Source organism: Ranitomeya imitator, chromosome 1 (genome assembly GCF_032444005.1).
Source record: "Ranitomeya imitator isolate aRanImi1 chromosome 1, aRanImi1.pri, whole genome shotgun sequence".
Lineage (NCBI taxonomy): Eukaryota > Metazoa > Chordata > Amphibia > Anura > Dendrobatidae > Ranitomeya > Ranitomeya imitator.
Window position 1 is genome coordinate 752,427,938 of NC_091282.1, and position 16,038 is coordinate 752,443,975.

The 16,038-nt window shown below is 45.9% G+C and overlaps 1 protein-coding gene across 3 annotated transcripts in view; it reads left to right on the forward strand.

Annotated features, from left to right (window-relative positions):
• Positions 1–13,455, forward strand: part of PRPF39 (pre-mRNA processing factor 39) — a 79,420-nt gene extending 65,965 nt beyond the window's left edge. For all 3 annotated transcript variants that reach the window (XM_069734875.1, XM_069734884.1, XM_069734891.1), the window contains 3 exons: positions 11,202–11,276; positions 11,426–11,549; positions 12,826–13,455. In XM_069734875.1, coding sequence (XP_069590976.1) covers positions 11,202–11,276; positions 11,426–11,549; positions 12,826–12,891 — 265 coding nt within the window. In that variant the 3' untranslated portion in view covers positions 12,892–13,455. The remainder of the gene's footprint in view (positions 1–11,201; positions 11,277–11,425; positions 11,550–12,825) is intronic.
• Positions 13,456–16,038: the final 2,583 nt, after the last annotated feature.

The following is a 16,038-nucleotide window of genomic DNA, read 5'->3' on the forward strand; positions in this document are numbered from 1 at the left end:
CTACCCGTTCAATAGCTAGTGGTGACTACTGATGCCAGTCTTTCAGGCTGGGGAGCAGTCTTCCACCGCCACACTGCTCAGGGCCGCTGGTCAATTTGGGAATCGAAGCGACCGATCAATGTTCTGGAGATCCATGCTATTTGACTGGCCCAGCAACACTTCCATCATATTCTGGCGGGTCACCCCATCCATATCCAATCAGACAATGCCACGGGTGTGGCATACATCAATCAGGGGGGTACCCGCAGCAGGACGGCCATGTCCGAGGTAACTCGCATCCTTCGTTGGGTAGAGAACAACCACTTGGCGATCTGAGGTACACATTCCAGGAGTCGAAACCTTTTGCGGCGGACTTCCTCAGCTGTCAGGGTCTCACTTCGGGGGAGCTCCATCTGGAAGTCTTCTCCCAGATCTGTCTTCGCTGGGTAATCCCAGATGTGGACCTCATGGCGTCCAGACTGAATACCAATGTTCCCCAGTTTATAGCGAGGTCTGGAGATCCAAGAGCCATTGGTGTTGACGCTCTTGTTCTTTCATGGCGTCAATTCCGCGTTCCGTACATCTTTCCTCCTCTATCGTTACTCCCCAGAGTAATCAGGAAAATCAAGGCGGTAGAAGTACCAGTGATTCTGGTTGCTCCCGATTTGGTCTCTCCGCGCGTGGTTTGCAGAAGTGGTACACCTCGTCGCCGACATTCCCTGGTGACTGCCGGATCGGCCAGGTCTGCTCTCCAAGGGCCCCATCTACCACCAGAACTCGGGGGCCCTGTGTTCAACGGCGTGGCCGTTGAATCCTGGGTCTTAACCCAGGCAGAGTTTTCTAAACAGGTCTTTTCCACCATGGTTAGTGCCCGTAAACCCTCATCGGTAGGCATTTACCATCGTACTTGGACGACATTTTTTGCTTGGTGCACTCTCGTCTTTTCAGCTCCCACCATTTTAGAGTTCCTACAGGTCGGTCTGGACTTAGGTATGGCACTCGGCTCTCTCAAGGGCCAAATCTCTGCTTTGTCGGTATTTCAGAAACTCATTGCGTCAAGACTTCAGGTTGACTCTTCAGGGTATTCACATGTCGCTCCTCCCTATTGCATGACTTTACAGCCTTGGGAGCTCAACTTGGTGCTAAGTGCCCTTGAGGAAACTCCCTTTGAACCGCTTCAGGACATTTCGCTGGTCTTTCTGTCCTGCAAGGTTGCCTTGTGGCGATCACATCGATCAGATGGATTTCGCAATTAGCCGCTTTATCCTGCCGGGTGCCTTTCCTTAACTTCCATCAGGGCAAGGTTGTCCTCAGGCCGTCGCCATTCTTTTGCCAAACCTCCTTTTGTCCTTCCATCTCAACAAGGACATTTGTTTTTCCTTCCTTTTGTCCAGCCCCTATTCACAGATTTGAAGGAACTCTCCACACTCTGGACCTAGTCGGATCTCTGCGAAGGTACGTCTCAAGGATGGCATCCTTCAGAAGAACAGATGCCCTGTTCGTTCTCCCGGAAGGTCACAGGAATGGTATTTCCGCTTCTAAGGCTACGATAACCAGGTGGATTCGTTTCACCATTCAGAAGTCAGCCCATTCCAACGGGGATCAGAGCACACTCCACTCAGGCAGTGGGGGCTTCTTGGTCTGTAAAGCTGTGACTTGGTCCAGTTTACATACCTTCGCAAAGCACTATAAAATTCACTCAGGCTTCAGCGGAAGAGTTCTGCAGGCAGCAGTGGTGCACATTTAGGCAGTTGCATGAAGCCTTAGGCTATGTGCACACGTTGCAGATTGTATATGTTTTCTCGGTCTCCCATGACAGCACTACGGAGAGAGGGGATCCGCCCTTCAGGGACAGGAAACCTACAGATAAAAGGGCGGTACCTCTCCCTCGCATCAGTTGGTTTCCTGTCCCTGAACAGGGAACCTCTTTCCGGTGGTACCTGTATGAAGACCGATGGACCGGGACCGGGCGGTCGAGTACCGGCAGCGAGGAGGCTCCTGCCGCGGCTTGTCCGGCTCCCGAAGCCGCCACCGCTGGAACCGAGGGGTTCTTCAGGGTGAGCGGAGGGAGAACGCCGCCGACTCTGAGAGAGGAAGGGGCGCTGGATCACCCGGAGCTTCTGTGCCGACAAGCACACGCTCCGGGTGTACTAAGATGGCCGCCGCTCCGGAAATGCGGCAGGACTTCCGGGTCATCGCCGCGCGCATGCGCGGTAGCTTCTCTTCTCCCTGGACGTGACGCAGGACCGGAAGTGCGGGGGAACGCCGGAGGTGGCGCCAAATACAAATAGGGAGATGGTGCACACACAGTTGTCGCACCATCTCCCTGTAAATCATGGAGGACAGCGATCCACAGGAGCTGCAGCCTAGGCAGCAGCACCACAAGAAGACAGACCCTAAGAGCGCTAGGAGTGGGTCTAGCAGCCGTTCTACACAGCGCAGCAGGTCTGCTGCGAAGACTAGTTCACCTCCTCGGGAACCTTCCATTCCAGACCCAGGGCCCCCTCCAGAACCGGTACCTGCCTGCACGTCCGAATGGTGAGTGATCTTCGTGAATGTATATATTATAATAGGGCTCCCTCTTCTCCCTTAATAGGGAAAGAAGAAGCTGGAGAAAAGGAAAAACCAATCCTGCCCCATCTGTGACAAAGCTTTACCAGTAGCCTGGGACAAAAAGCTATGTAAATCCTGTATCCAGCGTGTGCTATGTGAGGAGACTCCCGACTTTGCATCAGAGCTAAAAAATATTATTAGATCTGAGGTTCAGAATGCTGTATCTTCCTCCAAAAAAGGAAAAGATAAAGTAAAGGAAACAGTACAATCCCACTCTGTCCGATCCTCATCTGATGACGCAGATTCGGACGACTCTGACTCCTCCCTATCCTCCGACGAGGAAGATTCAGGCCGACATTGTTTTCCTCTCGAGGAAGTGGATGCCTTAGTAAGAGCTGTTAGGGCTACTATGGGGGTGGAGGAGCCTAAACCTGACAAAACAGCCCAAGATGTTATGTTTGGTGGCTTGGGACAAAAAAAAAACGGAAAACCTTTCCTTTAAATCCCAATGTCCAATCCCTAATTAAAAAAGAATGGGAAAAACCTGATAGGAGAAACTCTTCAGTACCCTCGCTTAAAAGAAAGTATCCCTTCGAAGATGACGCATCCACTTCCTGGGATAAGGCACCAAAGTTGGATGTAGCGGTGGCAAAAGCCTCGAAAAAATTTGCGCTCCCGTTCGAGGACATGGGTACCCTCAGAGACCCTTTAGATAAAAAAGCAGACACATTTCTTAAAGGGGCATGGGAGTCGGCTGGGGGTAGCTTGAGGCCTACTGTTGCGGCTACCTGCACCTCCAGATCTCTGATGGTATGGATCGATCAATTAGAGAGTCAAATTAGAGACGGGCTACCCAGGAATAAATTACTGGATTCTATCCCTGCAATCAGAGCAGCAGCAGCATTCCTGGCGGACTCATCGGCAGACTCCGTACGGTTAACATCTAAGGCCGCTGCTCTCTCCAATGCAGCCAGAAGAACCTTATGGCTCAAAAGCTGGCCTGGGGATCTCCAGACAAAGCTTAAGCTATGTTCTATTCCGTGTGAAGGAAATTTTCTGTTTGGAGAGACCCTGGATGACATTCTCCAAAAAGCAGGAGACAAAAAGAAAGGGTTTCCAAATTTGGGCCCAGCCCCATTCAGGCAGTCCTTTCGGAATCGGAGATTTTTCCGCCGCAGACCCCCCAGGGAGCAGAATAAATGGGAAGAAGTCAGGAGAAGGGATAGAGGTTACCTCTTTGGCAACACCTCTCGTGACAAAAAACCCGCCAAATGACATTGTGCCTACGGTAGGGGGAAGACTCACATCTTTCCTTCCCGCTTGGGAGAAAATATCCAACAACACCTGGATTCTAAACATCATACAGTACGGTCTAAAAATAGATTTTATTTCTTTTTCTCCCCGGAAGTACATAGAAACGAAAATACGTAAGCAACTCGGCCCAAAGTTGCAAAGAACAGAGGGACCGGGTAATGACGATCTTGACGGACTTGGGGTGGCTCATAAACTTAAAAAAATCAAAGTTGGAACCCTGTCAAGTACAGGAGTTCCTAGGTCTGACATTAGACTCCCGAGTCCAAGAATGTCGGCTTCCAAACCCCAAAAAAGACAGCATATTAGCTATGATAACGCAAACTTTTCACCATCCTTCCATGACTCTAAGGAGAGCAATGTCGCTACTAGGCTCTCTGTCCTCATGCCTACCAGCGATACCCTTCGCACAGTTCCACACAAGAGAACTTCAGTGGCACGTACTCGAATGGCAGTCAATACTAAAGGACAACTTGGAAGGTCAAATCACCCTGAATTCCTCAGTTATTCATTCCCTTCGTTGGTGGGGGGAAACCCAAAACTTATCAAAGGGAGTTCCTTGGGTGACACAAATATCCCGGGTGATAACAACCGATGCGAGTCCCACAGGGTGGGGGGCTCACATGGGGGACAGAGTTGCTCAGGGAACCTGGTCAGTCCAGGAACTATCAGCATCCTCAAACCAAAAAGAACTTTGGGCAGTACTTCAAGCTCTTCTTTCTTTTCTGACCTATATTCGGGGACATCATGTCCGAATCTTTTCGGACAACAAAGTGACTGTAGCGTATATAAACCACCAGGGAGGAACAAGGTCTCGGGCACTCATGAGTTCTTCAGCCAAAATTTTCAACCTAGCGGAAGAAAATCTACTATCCCTCTCTGCGCTACACATTCAGGGTTCAAACAACGAGAGAGCAGATTACCTGAGTCGGTCTCAGTTAAAACAAGGCGAATGGTCTCTAAACCAATCCATCTACGATCAGATCACAAAAATGTGGGGAGCACCGACAATAGATCTATTCGCCAATCACAAAAACAAAAAAGTGAACAAATTCTGCTCACTGAACCCGGTAGGGAATCCACAGGCTCTAGATGCCTTTATGATTCCGTGGACCCAAAAATTAACGTATGCCTTTCCTCCAACTATTCTGATCCCGGCAGTCATTCGGAAAGTCAGAGAGGACAAAACGAAAATGATCCTCATAGCCCCGTTCTGGCCAAAAAGGACGTGGTTCTCCTGGCTGAGGATGCTTTCGGTCTCGGACCCATGGGTCCTGCCGAATATACCAGACCTTCTACATCAAGGGCCGATCTTCCACCCACAGGAATCGAACTTACATTTGACAGCCTGGTTTTTGAACGGAGACTATTAAAAGAAAGAGTTTTCTCGGATAATTTAGTTACCACGTTGTTAAAAAGTAGAAAACCCGTCACTACTAGAATATATGGGAAAACATGGAAAAAATTTCTGTCCGTCTCCAAAGTAAAAGTCCAAGATGGGCCCTCAATTCCTAAAATACTGGAGTTCCTACAAAAAGGTCTGGAACAGGGGTTGTCGGTTAGTACTCTTAAAGTACAAATAGCAGCTCTAGGAGCACTCTATAACCATAATATTGCGGCCAACCCATGGATAATTAGATTTGTTAAGGCGGTGACAAGATCAAAGCCATTAGTCGCTCAGAAAGTGCCCTCATGGGACTTAAATTTAGTCCTCTCGGCGTTAACGGGTCCTCCATTCGAACCCATAGAGTCGATTTCCATTAAAACTCTATCACTTAAAACCATTCTCTTGGTAGCGTTAACATCCGCACGCAGAATAAGTGACATTCAAGCCTTATCCTCTAATCCACCCTTCACCAAAATATTAGATGATAGAGTCACTCTTAGACCCGACCCGGCCTATTTGCCAAAAGTGGCATCAAAATTCCATAGGTCACAAGAAGTCTCCCTGCCATCCTTTTGTCCAAACCCAAAAAATGAGAAAGAGCAGAACTTCCATAATCTAGACGTCAGAAGGTGCCTAATCCAATATTTAGATTCCACCAGAGAGTATAGGAAGGAAGGCTCTCTGTTTGTCTGTTTTCAGGGTCCCAGAAAAGGATTCCGGGCATCCAAGGGTACTTTGGCGAGGTGGATAAAGGAGGCGATAGTCCTGGCATATTCATCCTCGGGGAATGAGATCCCAGATGGTATAAGAGCACATTCCACAAGAGCAGTAGCTACCTCATGGGCTGAGAGGTCAGAGGTATCAATAGAGCAAATCTGTAAAGCGGCCACCTGGTCATCACCATCGACCTTTTTTAGACACTATAGATTAAATCTAGCCTCTGTGTCTGACTTAACCTTCGGACGAAGGGTTCTCGAGGCGGTGGTCCCTCCCTAAGCTTAGTCTCTGCAATTCTCTCCGTAGTGCTGTCATGGGAGACCGAGAAAGTCGTAGTTACTCACTGATAACGGTGTTTCTCGGAGCCCATGACAGCACTCGCTTATTCCCTCCCATCACGTGTGCGGTGAGCACCTTTAATTATATATAATTTATATACTGTATATAGTTTGAGTATAGGCACGGGGTTCCTCTTTTAAGAAATGTTGTAATATGATTTTTTCTCTGTTGTAAACTAACCTGGAGGTCCTCAGATGCTCTGTAAACCAACTGATGCGAGGGAGAGGTACCGCCCTTTTATCTGTAGGTTTCCTGTCCCTGAAGGGCGGATCCCCTCTCTCCGTAGTGCTGTCATGGGCTCCGAGAAACACCGTTATCGGTGAGTAACTACGACTTTTGCCTCGTTTTTTCGCCGCAAAAAGGCATACACAACACAGCCTATTGGATTCAATGGGATTCCGCAATGCTGTGCTAATGCTGCGTATTTTTCTACAGCGGAATCACATCGCAGAAAGACGCAGCATGCTCATTCTTTGTGCAGAATCGCTGCGATTCCGCAAACATACAGGAATGCATTGATTCGCTTACCTCATGGGGCTATGCCCACCTTTTGGGAAGTAAGCGGATCATGTGCAAATGGTACCCGGGCATGGAGGAGAGGAGACTCTCCTCCAGGCCTTGGGTACCATATCCCTGTTTAAAAAAAAAAAAAAAATTAAAATATTAAAAGTTTATATTCTAACCTTCCGGCGGCTGCCGCAGCCTTCCCGCTTCTTGCGATGCTCCCGTTCCCAGTGATGCTTTGCGACAATGACCTGTGATGACGTAGCGGTCTCGTGTGATGCTACGTAATCTGGGGTCATTGTCGCAAGGCATCAATGGAAACTGGAGCATCGCAAGGAGCGGGAAGGCTGCGGATGCCGCCGTAAGGTGAGGATATCACGATTTTTTTTTTTTTAAATTTATTTTTAACATGTCTTTTTACTATTGATGCCGCATAGGCAGTGTCAATAGTAAAAAGTTGGTCACACTTGTCAAACACTATGTTCGACAAGTATGACCAACCTAGAAATCAGTTTTCCAAGCAATGCTACAGATCGTGCGGAAAAGGCTAACATTCGGCAAGCTAAAACGCTTGCAAAACGCTAGTGTTTAGCGGGAATACGCATGCCAATTCTGCATGCGTTACACCCACGGCAGGGAGTTGCAGAATTTCTGTGGCAATTCTGCAACATGTGCACATAGCCTAATACCGTATATACTCAAGTATAAGCTGACCCGAGTATAAGCCGAGACCCCTAATTTTGCCACAAAAAGCTGGAGAAACTTATGACTGGGCAGCACGGTGGCGCAGTGGATAGCACAGCAGCCTTGCAGCGCTGGATTCCTGGGTTCAAGCCCCACTAAGGACAACATCTGCAAAGAATTTGTATGTTCTCGCCGTGTTTGCTTGGGTTTCCTCCGGGTTCTCCGGTTTCCTCCCACATTCCAAAGACATACTGATAGGGAATTTAGATTGTGAGCCCCAACCGGGACAGTGACGATAATGTGTGCAACCTGTAGAGCGCTGCGGAATATGTTAGCGCTATATAAAAAATTAAAGATTATTATTATAAGCCTAGGGTGGAAAATGCAACAGCTACCGGTAAATGATAAAAATAGGTACCAATAAAAGTAAAATTGAGACATCAGTAGGTTAAGTGTTTTTGAATATCCATATTGAATCAGGAGCCCCATATAATGCTCCATACAGTTCATGATGGGCCCCATAAGATGCTCCATACAAAACACGCCCCATATAATGCTCCATAAAGTTTGATGGGCCCCATAAGATGCTCCATATTAAAATATGCCCCATATAATGCTGCACAAAGGTTAATATTGGCCCCATAAGATGCTCCATAGAAAATGTGCCCCATATAATTCTGAATAAAGGTTGATTATTGCCCCATGAGATGCTCCATATAGACATTTGCCCCATACAATGCTGCATAAAGGTTTAACCCTGCTGTTCTGTTCGGTCTGGGGAGACCTATTTTGAACTTTGGTATTTTTTGGGGTGTTCAAGATGCGGTTCTGAAACTTGTGGTTGATTGACTTAAATGAGGATGGGTCGGTCGGCCACGGGTTTCAGAGCCGCATCTTGAATATTTTAAAGAATATTGAAGTTCAAAGTCGGTCATTTTTGACCAACAGAACAGCAGGGTTAATAAGGGCCCCATAAGATGCTCCATACAAACATTTGCCCCATACAATGCTGCACAAATGCTGATTGTGGCCCCAAAAGATGCTCCATTGTTGCTGCAATTTAAAAAGAAAAAAACATGACATACTCACCTCTGGTCGCTCAGGCCCACATCACTTGCAATATTCACCTGTCCCTGTTCCGCCGCTGTGTCTTCCGCTTCCTCTGCAGTGACTGTTCAGGCAGAGGGCGCGCACTATTCACATCATCGCGCCCTCTGACCTGAACAGTCACTGCAGAGGATGCGGAAGACGGAGTGGCGGTGGAACTGGGACAGGTGAATATTGCGCAGTGCTCACCCTCCCCATTATACTCACCTGCTCCCGACGCCGTCCCCTGCTTCTTTCTTACAGATGGTGTCCGGGAGCTGACAGCTTCTTCCAGCGTTGAGCGGTCACTGGTACCGCTCATTACAGTAATATGCGGCTCCACCCTATGGGAGTGGAGTCGTGTCCATATTCATTACTGTAATGAGTGGTACCATGTGACCGCTCAACACAGGAAAAAGCTGTCAGCGCCCAGAGACCATTGGAGATGCAGGGACCTCGCCAGGAGCAGGTATGTGACAGCCGCCGCTCCCACTCCCCCGCTGACAATGACTCGAGTCTCGAGTATAAAATCTCAGCTTATACTCAAGTATACATGGTACTTTGTGGTGTTTTCCCACCCAGGGACTGCTTTTGGGACATCCAATGGTCTTTGTCCCCCAATGAGGCGAAGGAGAAACAGGGATTTTTGTGTACTCAACGTAAAATCCTTTTCTCTGAGCCACTCATTGGGGGAAACAAAACCCACCCTGTTAGCCTAATGGCTATGTGGTTTTTGCCTGTTCTTTTAAGTTGACATGTTATACTCTTCTAAGTCGTTACTATTTATTCCTACTGCTTTTCCACCAAATTGGTTCTCTGGGAGCCAACATGAGGGTGTATACTGCAGAGGAGGAGCTAACACTTTTTGTGCTAACTTAGTGTCAGCCCCCTAGTGGAAAGCAGCATACAACCCATGGTCTGGGTCCCCCAATGAGTGGCTCAGAGAAAAAGATTTTACGGGGAGTACACCAAAATCCCTGTTTTGGCTTCCCTCATCTCTAGTTATGTGTCCATGAGATTACTAGTAACTTTTTGTTCTGTTTGGTTCTTACCTGTGGAGGCCCTAAAATGCCCCTAGAACTGCTTGATTCTTACGGGACATCTTCTTTATAGCCCCAATGTAGGGATATTGTGTTTGTGTGTGTGTGTTTGCTTCATTAAGTCAAAAAAATTTGATAACCCCTTTTACAAAGGGGAAGGAACCAGCCCTCCTCAAACTCACTTTGGACTGAAAACTTATACAGGCGTGGCCAGACAGCGACTTGCAATACTTTAGTAAAATGTCCATTTCAAGTGCTTGGTGTCCTCCGGCCCCCAAACTGTTAAAAACAACCCTCAATGCAGACAGGTCCCAGAGCCCATCTCTAGATTATCCCTAAGTGGAGGGATCTATGCTGATGTCCTGATTTGAAGTGACAGTGTAATGAGAGCTGCCTTACATGTTGTTGGTGGGCATTCTCCCAGCTGTGGTGAATGTTCTGAAAGGAAATCGCATGTCTGTGGTCTCTCTCGCTCAGTCCCGGCCACCTAAATCGCTGCGCACGGAGGGATTCCTGCCATTGTGCCGGACAGGGATTATGATGAGAGGCTGGAAGCAGCTTGTTCTCTAGACACCATAACACGTGATACACCGGAACCATCCTCAATATAAAGAAATGAGATCTTTATAATAGTTTTCATCATAAACACTAGCTACATACGGGCCCAGGTTGTGGTGGTTCAGGCTGGGGCTTCACAGCGACGTGTCGTACGTCACTGAAGTCGCAGTGGCACATTGAGGCTATGTGCACACGTTCAGGATTTCTTGCAGAATATTCCTGAGAAAAACCTGAAATTTTCTGTAAGAAATCGGCATGCGGTTTTTTGCGCATTTGCCGCATTTTGATGCACTTTTGGTGCGTTTTTTATGCGTTTTTTCCGGACATTTCCCAATGGATTTTATAGTGGGAAATCCGCCAAAAAAACCCGCAAAATTAATGAACATGCTGCGTTTTTTTCGTGGAAAAAAATGCATCATGTGCATAAAACATGCAGAATTCATTCAAAATGATGGGATGCATATTGTATGCTGTTTTTTTTTTTTTGCGGTTTTTATCGCAAAAAAAACACGAAAAATCATAAACGTGTGCACACAGCCTTAATGTTGTACTGTTAGGCTATGTGCTCACGTTGCAGATTTCCTGCAGAACTGCAGTGTTTTTTTCCGCGCAGAAACGCTGCAGATCTGCAAGTGATTTACAGTATAATTTAAATCCATGGCAAAAAAAATGCTGTGCTGATGAGGAGGAAAAATCTGCATGGAAAACGCAGCAGATTCAAAAAAGGACCATGTCACTACTTTTCTGCGGATCTGCAGCGTTTCTGCACCAATTCCATTATAGAAATCCACAGGGGTAAAACGCATGAAAACCGCACAAAATCCGCAAGAAATATGCATCAAATCTGCACCTGAGTTTTCTGCCAAGAGACGTAGAATCCGCACATAAAATTCCAGAGGCAAATCTGCAACGTGTGCACATACCCTTAATATGTGTAAGGACCCTGCAGACTTTTTTTTTTCTCCTCACTTTTCTCCGAAGACTGGAATAAATCTGATTTGGTTCTGCCTGATTCGATAGAAATAAAATATCCCCTTTTTCAGGTTGCTGACCACTTACGATGAGCACCAGAGGCTTCTGAGAGAGCAAGAAATTCTGAAAAGGAAAGCTGAAAATGGGTGAGTATTAGGTAAATAAATGGAGGCCAAAAGTGACTTAAGCCTCACCCCGGTCAGAAAGTTTGTATACAAAAAACATCATAGTGGGCTCTGCTAGTGGTTGAATGTGCTCCGTCCTGTATTATACACCATGTGTTGTTGCATTGTAGGTTGGAACAGCCTGATGCGAAGAGATTGCACACGGAGGATGGTGCAGTATTGGCAGCTGCTCCGATGGCTCCGACAACCACTACTGCCTCGCTGCCGGCGTATAACTATGCAAACTGGTACCAGGTGCGTGTCTACTCCAGTGTCTGTCACTGCTCCCTCCTTCTAGGTCTTCGCTCTAACTGCTCACAAAATCTAATCTATTGATCCCATGCACCAACAGCAGACACTTTATCTTGAATGTGGGAACTAATTGAAACAAAGTTTGTTAAAGTTGCTGAATTCTTCATTTGTATAGTAATTAAAGGCTGTTTGATAAACGTTGCTCAAGAATGCAGTGTTCCTCAAATGAAATCATGATGCCCCACTCCACTACCCCACCCCATTTTCTGTTTTTGAGACAAAAACCTAGTACTGAAGCCAAAAAAAAAAAAAAAAAAAACACTCCTGAGGTAACATGCACAGCAAAAGGGGAAACTTAAAAACTGGTTTATATGTGAAGAGGATTTACTGTAGGAGGGGATTAACCCTGCTGTTCTGTTGGTCAAAAATGACCGACTTTGAACTTCCCAAAAAATACCAAAGTTCAAAATAGGTCTCCCCAGACCGAACAGAACAGCAGGGTTAAAGAGAACTGTCCAGGTTCTTAAAATTGATAGGCCATCAATTTTGCTTTAAGAAATAAGAGGAAGAAATGGTCCTCACCCCGTAGATGTCCATGAACCAGAGCACGAGAGTCTGTGGTGCAGCAGGATTAGTAATCGAAAGAGGTGATAATCCAGCTCTTTGTTCCTTTAAAATACATCATTTATTGAAGCCATACTTAAAAATCCAACATCATATCATGCAGCACAAGTGTCACTAGCTACCCCAGGGATCCGTAAGCAGACGGGTTTCGAGCTTAGTGGCTCTTATTCATTGCTACAAATAAGAACTGGATTATCTCTTCTTTCGATCAATTTTGCATGTATCTGATCCCTCCAATCGGCCGTTTTAACGGGCCTGTAGTGATCAGATTTTCCTAAGGTTTGTCTTGCACGCTTTGTACTTTTTGTGGCAGCTGTGCTTGATGGTTGAACTTGGAAAAAGTGAAAACTGCAATGCCAAGCTCAGGCGATAAAAGGGTAAAAACAGATGTGCTGCAGAACCTTCGAACAGCTGATCAAGAGTCAACACACCCTTCCCCAATGTTTTCTAGAAATAAAGTTGCACACAACCTTCTCAAAAGATCCAGTGAATTTCCAGCAAATTGTGGTCATTCTGGAGACCTAGACTAGGAAAAAAAGACAACCTGTCCTGCAGCGCTTATAAATGTCACAAGTGCAAAAATTGCAATTTGTTTCAATTCTATTTTAGGATTACTTTATATTTTATTTATCGTGAATTGTTTTATTTTTTGCAGCAACAGCAGTACAGCTACCAGAACACCTGGAATTATGGACCGTACTACAACCCTCCTTCCACATGATGGCCTTTAATCATTTTTCCCAACATCCCATTTCAAGGCAGGAGTTGACATAACTTAAAAAAAAAAAAATTGTTTTATTTTGTCGTTCACTTTTGGGGGGAAAGTTTGTTTTGGCACCTGAGGGGCGCACTGTATATGATCAGACTGTAATCTAATCTTGTGGGAAGAATTCACAGGAAAAGTCATGGGAGAGGGAATGGTACCATTTTTGTCCCAGGTTCCTCTAGTTGGAAGTGATATAAATCTATTTTTTTTTTTATGTTCTTCTCTTGTCTTTTATGTAAAATTACAACTTAACCAATGTTTTCCAAATGATTGGATAAATACTGGCCTTTTTTTTTGTGTGTGATGTGTTTAACAATGGACAGATGTTTGTGTCAGAGTAAGTCTCCAGCAGGTTATGGACACCACTTAAAGCAAAAAATATAATTTTTTTTTCTTTCCCCATTTGGGGGGGGTGTTTATCTATCTGCATTTTTAGGAACATTCATGTTTGTATTCATCTGTATGTACTTTCTCTTTTTATCACATTTTGTTGTTAATAAAGTGTTGGCAAAGTCACAACCTTAATTTTTTTTTCTCTTTAGGATATATTCTATTAATTTAAGACTTTTTTTTTTTAATCTAATTTGGATTTATTCGCTGTATTTTATTGGATGGCTATTTTAACCCCTTTACCCCCAAGGGTGGTTTGCACGTTAATAACCAGGCCAATTTTTACAATTCTGACCACTGTCCCTTTATGAGGTTATAACTCTGGAACGCTTCAACGGATCCTGGTGATTCTGACATTTTCTTGTGACATATTGTACTTCATGATAGTGGTAAAATTTATTTGATATTACCTGCGTTTATTTGTGAAAAAAAATTGAAATTTGGTGAAAATTTTGAAAATTGTGCAATTTTCCAACTTTAAATTCTTATGCAATTAACTCAGATATGTCACGCAAAATACTTAATAAGTAACTAATATTGTGTGTCATGATTCCAATGGCAGGGAATCACAAAAGGACAAGCACCAACGAGCTCTAGGGTGATGGAACCTGAGCTGACCGCGACCCTAAACCTGAACACACAAATAACAATAGCCGGGGAACGTGCCTACGTTGATCCTAGACGTCTCGCACCAGCCGAAGATCTAACTTCCCCTATTAGAAGAAACACAGACCTCTCTTGCCTCCAGAGAAATAACCCACAGAAATAGCAGCCCCCCACATATAATGACGGTGAAATGAGAGGAAGGCACATACACAGTATGAAATCAGATTCAGCAAAATGAGGCCCGCTAAAACTAGATAGCAGAGGATACAAAAGTAAACTGCGCGGTCAGCAAAAAACCCTTCAAAAAACCATCCTGTAATTACTTGAACTCATGTTCCAACTCATGGAACATGAGGAGCAATTACAGCCCGCTAGAGCAACCAGCAGCAAAGAAACAATTATATGCAAGCTGGACAAGACAAAAATAAATCAAAACGTGGAACAAGAAAATCAAAAACTTAGCTAGTCCTGAAGATTACTGAAGCCAGAAGCTGAGGTAACAAAACACTCTGATAACCTTGATAGCCGGCGGGGAAATGACAAGAAAGCCCGGTTAAATAGGAAACTCCCAAATCCTAATAGAACAGGTGGACAGCAGAACACAAATCACCCAGTACCATCAGTAACCACCAGAGGGAGCCCAAAAACAGAACTCACAACAGTACCCCCCCTTGAGGAGGGGTCACCGAACCCTCACGAGAACCACCAGGGCGACCAGGATGAGCCCTATGAAAAGCGCGGACCAAATAATCAGCATGAACATCAGAGGCAACCACCCAAGAATTATCCTCCTGACCATAACCCTTCCACTTGACCAAATATTGGAGTTTCCGTCTGGAAACACGAGAATCCAAGATCTTCTCCACAACATACTCCAATTCTCCCTCCACCAGCACCGGAGCAGGAGGCTCAGGCGAAGGAACAACAGGTACCTCATACCTCCGCAACAACGACCGATGGAACACATTATGAATAGCAAACGATGCCGGGAGATCCAAACGAAACGACACAGGGTTAAGAATTTCCAAGATCCTATAAGGACCGATGAACCGAGGCTTAAACTTAGGAGAAGAGACCTTCATAGGAACAAAACGTGAAGACAACCACACCAAGTCCCCAACACGAAGTCGAGGACCCACGCAGCGACGGCGATTAGCAAACTGCTGAGCCTTCTCCTGGGACAACTTCAAATTGTCCACCACATGACTCCAAATCTGATGCAACCTATCCATCACCATGTCCACTCCAGGACAATCAGAAGGCTCCACCTGACCAGAGGAAAAACGAGGATGAAACCCCGAATTACAAAAGAAAGGAGAAACCAAGGTAGCAGAACTAGCCCGATTATTAAGGGCAAACTCGGCCAGCGGCAAAAAGGTAACCCAGTCATCCTGATCAGCAGAAACAAAACACCTCAAATAAGTTTCCAAGGTCTGATTAGTTCGCTCCGTCTGGCCATTCGTCTGAGGGTGGAATGCAGACGAAAAGGACAAATCAATGCCCATCTTAGCACAGAACGTCCGCCAAAATCTAGTCACAAACTGGGATCCCCTGTCAGAAACGATGTTCTCCGGAATCCCATGCAAACGAACCACGTTCTGAAAAAACAGAGGGACCAACTCAGAGGAGGAAGGCAACTTAGGCAAGGGTACAAGATGAACCATTTTAGAAAAGCGGTCACACACAACCCAGATGACGGACATTTTTTGAGAGACAGGGAGATCCGAAATAAAGTCCATGGAAATGTGCGTCCAAGGCCTCTTCGGGATAGGCAAAGGTGACAACAATCCACTGGCTCGAGAACAGCAAGGCTTAGCCCGAGCACAAACCTCACAAGACTGCACAAAAGAACGCACATCCCTAGACAAGGAAGGCCACCAAAAAGACCTGGCCACCAAGTCTCTAGTACCAAATATTCCAGGATGACCTGCCAACGCAGAAGAATGGACCTCAGAGATGACTCTACTGGTCCAGCTATCCGGAACAAACAGTCTCTCAGGCGGACAACGATCAGGTTTACCCGCCTGAAACTCCTGCAAAGCACGTCGCAAGTCTGGGAATACGGCCGACAAAATCACCCCATCCCTAAGGATACCAGTGGGCTCA